The sequence below is a fragment of the Oryctolagus cuniculus genome, chromosome 9 (assembly GCF_051225735.1).
Source record: "Oryctolagus cuniculus isolate XC-2025 breed Fujian yellow rabbit chromosome 9, ASM5122573v1, whole genome shotgun sequence".
Classification (NCBI taxonomy): Eukaryota; Metazoa; Chordata; class Mammalia; order Lagomorpha; family Leporidae; genus Oryctolagus; species Oryctolagus cuniculus.
This window is the reverse complement of record NC_142875.1, coordinates 137,779,634-137,787,072: the sequence shown is the minus strand read 5'-3', so window position 1 is coordinate 137,787,072 and position 7,439 is coordinate 137,779,634. Positions and strand designations below refer to the sequence as shown.

The following is a 7,439-nucleotide window of genomic DNA, read 5'->3' as shown; positions in this document are numbered from 1 at the left end:
AGGGGTGTCCTCAGGCTCTCTCCCATGGCCTGTTCTTCCGAGAGCTGAGCCGCATGGCCTGGCTTAGGGACCTCACACGCACGGCCCGTGGGGAGCTCCAGAGGACGGCCGCGCTGCCTACAGGCCACACACAACTGTGCGGGGTGCAGGGCAGAGGCACTCCTGTGCCGGTGATGGGTGCACACAGCCAATCTGGCTCCCATTCTGCCCTTCCTGGGTCCTGCCTTGCCCCGTTGGTTCCCAAGGCCCGGGGCCAACGGAGTGAGCCGTGTCCTCTCCACGGGAGGTGAGGTTGAGGGGTGACAGCACAAGACCAACAGCCTTGTGTGCTGACACTGAGTGTCTGATGTCTGCCTGGGTCCTGCAACAGACACGAGACAACAGGACGAGTGAAAACTCACAGCTCTGAAGCAAGCTGACCCCCGGCTCCCAGAGAGCCAGAGGGCGGAGGAGGGGCGGGCAGCAGGTGAGGCCAGTGCTGATAAAGACCTTCCTGAGGCACAGCTGGAGCCTGAGTCCCACTGGACTCCCCTCTTCCCTGCGCCCAAACAACCAAAGGCCCTCCCCTGCCTGCCTGGGGTCAGAGGCCACGCACCTGCGCACTGCCATGGACTGCCCCCTCAGCTGTCCGCCTGGCCCGGTAGGCAAGAGAGGGTGACCGGGATCATTCCTGATTCCGGGGACAGGCAGGCACTCCCGGCGCCAGCTGGCTGGAGCAGACAGAGCCTGCCGCAAGAGGACGTGGGCACGTCCACGCTGCTCTCTGGGCTGCCGCCTCTCCGACAGCGTCTGACGGCCACACGTCTGCATCCGAGCATCAGCCACGACTCAGTCTCAAGCCTCTGGGCTGCTGGGGAACAACTTCCTGGGTCGCTTCCCTTCAGAACAAGAGCAGGACACAGGACCCTAAAGGCATGCAAACACCTGGGGCCGGCTGACTGCCGCAGAGCCTCCCACAGGCAGGCCGGAGTGGGCCCGAATCCTTGGACGGCTGGCCCTGCTCTGGGGCCGCTGGGGCTGCGGGGAAGCTGGTGGAGCCAGATGGGGCCCCCCAGGCTGAGCAGAAAAGGTGTTTCCAACTTCCAGCCATGGCTCTGGACAAACCGTTTCACATATCGCAACTCTGGGCATACAGCCGGTACCCAATAGATGCTTTTCTGCAGTGAGTCAATGTGGCCACCGGTGGGCGTGGCTTCGGATCCACAGCAGAAGAGGGGCCATTGGGGTGCTCACGTGCCACATCAGGGTCCTGGTTCAAGTCCAGGCCACTGTGTGTCCGGTTCCGGCCTCCTGCCGGCGCGCACCCTGCGTGCTTGGGTCCCCACCAGCCATGTGGGAGAACTGAGTGCAGTTCCGGGCTCCTGGCTTTGGCCTGGCCCCAGCTGTGTGGGCACTGGGGGAGTGAACCAGCAGACAGGAGATCGGTTTCTACCGCACTGGCCACACAGTGGTGGTGCTGAGGTCTCCTGGCCGACCCCCTCTCTCTGCACTCGTTCGAGAGCTGACAGACACTAGATGTCAACCGTGGACATGTCCCCAGGTGTGAGGACACACCCTCAGGCCAGGCTCCCACTGTCTGAAACGTGCTCCTGGTCTCACCTGAGTGCCACAGCTGGATTCTAGGGCAACACCAAGAAGGAGGAAATACCGGCGAGGCACAGCCTGTCCCTGACCCCAGGGGAAGGCACCCGATGCCGTTGGGAAAAAGGGGACAGCTTGGAGCCAGCAACGCAGACGCCCCGCCGGCCCTGAACACCGCAACCCTGCCTCTGTGCTACTCTGCTCAGCGCAGCCTTGGTGCAAGGACGGAGAGCGCAGAACTCATCACCGAGCACTGAGAACCAGGCGGCTCTGTGACAGCAGCTGCAGGACCGGGGACGCCCTCGGGGCTCCTTCCCTCTCCTTGCCACCCTGCAGCCCGCACTGGCCCACGGAGGTGCGCACGAGGACCCCCAGGCAATCAGAGGAGCTGCAGGTGAGTCCAAACCATGGTTTATTTTTCTATCAAATCCCCAGCCCATGTTCCAGCCAATGAGTGCAGGGGAAAAACGACAAGTCCTCTACTGGAAAAAAGCCTTTTTGGCACTTCGAAAAGTTGCTAGGCATTTGGGAAGAGGTAAGGAAAGGCACATCCTGGGTGCCGGTGCTTCTTGTGGGTGGCCAAGGCTCTGGTCCCTGCAGCTGCTGCTGGCCTCCCATCACCGCCGGGGCCCTCAGCACAGCTGACAGATCAGAATGAGGCGCTGCCGGCCTTTCCCAGGTGTCCAGTCTGCTGCACGCACAGTGTGCAGCGGGGGAGAGAGCTGCGTGCTCCCTGTTCCACAGGGCGGGGACGGCACGTGGGCCCTGAGAGCGGCGGGCTGCCCGGCTGTGGAATCAGCCCCACAGTCACACAGTGGTGCGTCTCCAAGAGCTCTGGGTCACATGGCCAGTGTAGGAAATTTTCAGTCAAGTCCTAGGGAAAAGAAACGCGGGGTTAATCCCCAGTGTGGGATGAAATAAGCAAGAAAATGTCCTGATTTCCTCTAAGTTCAGGCAGCAACACCATGAGCAGAGCACCCATCTCTGCGGCTGGGTGGCCAGGCCGTCCCCCCCAGGGGGCCCTTCACAAGGCTGGGAGAGACTGGGGCTGTTACGACTGAGGGCAGCGGGGCAGGGGCCGGTACCGTCGTCTAGAGGGTAGTGGCTCGGGTGCTGGGGGGCATCTGCAGTGGACGGCCTGCCTGGGCGTCCTCCGTGTCCAGGGGCCGGCCATAAACCCCTCACATTCACAATGTCTGTGGCAGACCCTGTCAATTGCAAGCTTCCTGGCTCTCCGGTGGCAGTGTTGTGGGGGAGCAGTCTGGGCGGAGGCCCACAACTTTCACCCTGAAAAGGCCCTGTGCGCCCCACGGGTCTGGCAGGGCTCTGACGGGACCACATGGCCTCGTGTCACTGCGAAATCACACGCTCTGGTGCTCAGTGTGAGCCTGGGATCCAGACGCTGCTTCAGCAGGACACCTGGTGTCCACACCACGGGGTCAGTGGACACCGCACCACAGGACACCCAGTGTCCACACCACAGGGTCAGTGGACACTGTGCCACAGAACACCCAGTGTCCACACCACGGGGTCAGTGGACACTGCCACATCCCTGTTTCAAGTTTTCCATATTCTACTGATTTTTACCTACTTATTCTATTAATTATTCAGAGAAAGCTGTCAAGTTCTCCAGTTACTAATGTGAATTTTCTCTATTTTTGCTTCAGTTCTATTAGTTTTTGTTTTTAGTATTTTAAATTTTTGTTGTTAGAGTTACATACATTTGAATTAGTATGTTTTCTTTATCAATTTACTCCCTTATCAAAATGTAATGCAAGTCCACACCATGGGGTCAGTGGACACTGTGCCACAGGACACCCATTGTCCACACCACAGGATCAGTGGACACCGCGCCACAGGATGCCTGATGTCCACACCATGGGGTCAGTGGACACCGCGCCACAGGACACGCAGTGTCCACACCATGGGGTCAGTGGACACTGTGCCACAGGACACCCAGTGTCCACACCATGGGGTCAGTGGACACCGTGCCACAGGACACCCAGTGTCCATACCACGGGTTCAGTGGACACCGCACCACAGGACACCCAGTGTCCACACCACAGGGTCAGTGGACACTGCCACAGAACACCCAGTGTTCACACCACAGGGTCAGTGGACACCGCACCACAGGACACCCAGTGTCCACACCACAGGGTCAGTGGACACTGTGCCACAGGACACCCAGTGTCCACACCACAGGGTCAGTGGACACTGCCACAGAACACCCAGTGTTCACACCACGGGGTCAGTGGACACTGCATCCACAGGATGCCTGATGTCCACACCACGGGGTCAGTGGACACTACACCTACAGAATACCAGTGTCCATATCATGGGGTCAGTGGACACTGCAACCATAGGACACCCAGTGTCCACACCATGGGGTCAGTGGACACTGTGCCACAGGATACCCAGTGTCCACACCACGGAGTCATGGACACCGCACCACAGGACACCCAGTGTCCACACCACAGGGTCAGTGGACACGGCACCCACAGGATGCCTGGTCTCCATACCACAGTCAGTGGGAACTGAGCCTACAGGGCACCCAATATCCACAGGATCCGTGGACACTGGGCCCACAGGACACCTGGTCCCCACAGCGTGCTGTCGGGCATGGGCGCCCATCTTTGGCGAGGCACGTCGGCCTCGGGGTCACACAGGCCTGTCCTGAGCGGAGGTGGGCGCTCACCCTACAGCTACGCCTGAAGACCACGCTGTTATGCACTGGATGTCAGACACCGTGCAGAAGCAGCTGCCGCACGGCAGGTCTGAGAGTCAGTAGCAAGGCATCCACCGGCCAGTCCCCTGGAGGCTGCCGCCCCTCACCTGCCCCTGGCCACAGCCTCCTGCACCAAATCAGATGACACACGCTCTGGGCAAACATCGACAGCGGCTGGCCGCTGGGACTCAGAGCAGGCCCAGGCCCCGACAGGTGTGCAGACAGGGAAGGCACCTTTACTACGGTCCTCCCATCTCAGCCTTCGTGGTGAACTGACCTGGGAAGACGGCACCGCAGTCAGTGTGTGGCCACGAGGGCCAGCACCGGGCCCCTCCTCCCAGTGTGGGCGTGAGAGGCCCTGACACCGTCCCCAGGCCAATCTCCCTGTCTCCACACACACCTCAGGCAGCTGGCTTCCCCACAGCTTCCACAGCTACAGAGCTGTGGGGCAGGCGCTGGTGGTCACGTGCGTGCCAGCCACCATGTCCATGTACTGGACCTGGCTGGACAGGCTGGTCACTGCCACCGGGTAGAAGCTGGAGTTCCTGATTTTCAGGGTGGCCTGTGTCAGGGCGAAGGATAGAGCGTGTGTCACGTCTTGGGCCCTGGACCGACTGGGACCACCTGGGACGCGAGGCCCTGAGCCTCACCCTGTTGTCAAGGATGACCAGACTCCCGTCTGTCGAATGCCACTCTCACCAGCTTAACAGCGTCGTCATCCACCAGGACCGAGTGTGGGAACAGAAGAAAACCACCAAGCCTGACGCCAGGAGGCAGAGCACCGACAGGAGACGCGCTGCTGTCACCTTCTGTCTCATCTGTCCCCCAGGGGCAGGAGTGGGTGCGGGCAGATGCTGAGTGCTGGGACCCCATGGCCGGGAAGCACCACTCGGAGCCTGTCCTAGAGAGGGGCACTGGGTGGCGTCAGTGTCCGCCGAGGCCTGTAGAGGGTGGGCACGGGATCACGCGGGGTGCACCGAGACCTCCCGCGCAGGAAGCGCGAGTGTGGTGTGGCCAGCGGGGGAGGGGCGACCGGCGACTCTCAGAGTCTGCGGAGACCACGGGGAGCCGGTGTGCACCCAGACCTCCCGCGCTTCGAGTGTGGTGTGGCCAGCGGGGGATGGCCGATTGGCGACTTTGTGTCTGCGGAGACCACGGGGAGCCGGTGTGCACCCAGACCTCCCGCGCTTCGAGTGTGGTGTGGTCAGCGGGGGATGGCCGATTGGTGACTTTGTCAGTGTCTGCGGAGACCACGGGGAGCCGGTGTGCACCGAGACCTCCCGCGCAGGAAGCGCGAGTGTGGTGTGGCCAGCGGGGGATGGCGATCGGTGACTCTCAGTGTCTGCGGAGACCAGGGGGCACCGGCTCACATCTGCGCCCGCCCCGGCGATTCCAGCGGCAGCCCCACCGCGCTGGGCCCTCTCTTGGCCGCAGGCCCGGCCTCGTCTCTTCCTCTCCACCCTCCTGGAGAAAACCTCCCGGACAACAGGCACAAGTTAGGACCGGCCTTGGCGGTTCCTAGCTCTTGATTAGCCCCGCGGCCGCCAGGTCCGCCACGTCTACCCCAGCCTCCCACTAGACACTTGCCGCCTGCCTCGTGTCCCGGGCTGCGCGATCCTGCGCGCGTGCGCGGACGCGGGGGAGGGGGCTCGCGCGGCACCCTCGTGCGCAGGCGCGGACCGGAAGACGGCCTCAGGGCGGCGGTGCGCAGGCGCAGACGCGGGGGGGGGGCGGCTCGGAGAGTCCGTGCGCTCGCGCGTGCGCTCTCCGCAGTTCCGAGTCTTCCTCCTGCCGCGTAGCTGTCGCGCCCCCTTGACGCCGGTAGAGGGCGGCAGAGAGCGGGAGACCGGCGCACCCCGGGGGCGCTTCCGGGGCCGTCTCCGGGCCGGGTGGGCAGCGGCGTCCGTGCGGCTGGAGGGCGCTCGGCGAGGCGGCGCGCGCCTGGGCTCGCAGCTCTGCCCCGGGGCAGCGTCCGGGCGGCGGCCAAGTGGGCAGGCGAGGCTGCCGCCAGCACGCGGGAGCCGCCGCCGCTGAGCCTGCGCGGAGCTGGCGCCCACATCTCTCCTGGGTGCTGGGCCAACACCTGCCTGCCTGGAGGCTGGTCTCTGACGGGCGCCGCGGGGCACGTTCTGGCCCCTGCGGTTGGTGGGGACTTCCAGGAAAGCGTGAAGACGATGGAGGCTCACTGGCCCTCTGAGTTCTCCCTTCCGCTTTGCATTTGCACTTGCTCTGGAGGTGGGGCAGCCATCTTGTGACCACGGGAGGAAGCCGAGCGCAGGGAGGAGTCTGGATCCCTGATGGCGCCTGGAGCGGTGACCTGGGCCCCCCAGAGTTGTGTGCCGCCTTTTTGGGCGGTGCAGTTCTGACAGAGAGAGCGGCACTAGCAGACTGACGGCACCCCCAGGGCGCAGGCCCTTGCCCGCCTCCCAGGTTAGGCTGAGGCACTTGGAAATAAGCCCATCCTGCCAGTGGCCTGCTGAGGACCGGAGCCGCATCCCCCGTGGAGAGGGGGGCGCGTGAGGTGGGAAAGGTGCAGGGGCCTCGCCCAGCACCCGCCTCTGACAGGCTGGCCGGGTAGTGGGCCTGGCACCCGCTAGGGCCGCCTGGGAGGTGGATTTAATTGGGCAGCGCATTCCTGAGGAGGCAGTCATCGCCGCTCACCTGTGCCTGCCCCCAGCCTTGCCTCTCGTCCGCTTCCGCGCAGCGAGGCTCCTGCAGACATGAGCTCACTGGGCTGCTGGGTGGGCCAGGGCAGGGGGGCCCCACGGAGAGCCCTGGTCCTGGGGGGCCCCACCTCCTCTGCACGCACTCCCACGTCAGGTGCTGCGCCGGCCTCCTCCCTGCCCCGGTGCTGGAGGTTGAGTGGCACCCAGGCCGTGTGGGCATCAGGGCCAGAGACAAGTCGGCCAGTGCTGGGGTAGGGGTGGCCCTGGGCTGCTTGGTGCCCTGGCGGAGTTGAGGGGTGGGCCGCCATCTTTGTCTCACGAGAGATCACAGGGCCCAGAGCCTGGCTGTGGTGTCGGCAGAGTGAGGAAGGTTCCCCACAGCGCAGCTGGGGTGCAGAGCAGCTGGTACTCCCTCCCTGGGAGGCCCGCAGGGGTCCCCGGCGTACTCCCCTCCCCTGGGAGGCCCG

The 7,439-nt window shown here is 63.9% G+C and overlaps 1 protein-coding gene across 3 annotated transcripts; it reads right to left on the bottom strand.

The window, feature by feature from the left end:
- Positions 1 to 1,976: 1,976 nt before the first annotated feature.
- Positions 1,977 to 7,092, bottom strand: LOC103346175 (uncharacterized). Of its 3 annotated transcripts, none has more exons than XR_016213221.1 (2): positions 4,957 to 7,092; positions 1,977 to 2,455 (listed from the first exon to the last, which is right to left on the bottom strand). XR_016213221.1 is itself a non-coding variant. In XM_089304095.1 (2 exons), the coding sequence occupies exons 1-2, from the start codon at positions 6,955 to 6,957 to the stop codon at positions 2,449 to 2,451; spliced, it is 1,071 nt and encodes a 356-aa protein (XP_089160221.1). In that variant the 5' UTR covers positions 6,958 to 7,092; the 3' UTR covers positions 1,977 to 2,448. The 3 variants fall into 3 exon arrangements, 1 of the variants encoding a protein (XP_089160221.1); XR_016213222.1 differs by having other exon boundaries at positions 5,006 to 7,092; XM_089304095.1 differs by having other exon boundaries at positions 5,894 to 7,092.
- Positions 7,093 to 7,439: the final 347 nt, after the last annotated feature.

Bases quoted from the DNA above. Each gene is read 5' to 3' on its own strand.
- LOC103346175 (XM_089304095.1), bottom strand. From the start codon at position 6,957: ATGACTGCCTCCTCAGGAATGCGCTGCCCAATTAAATCCACCTCCCAG.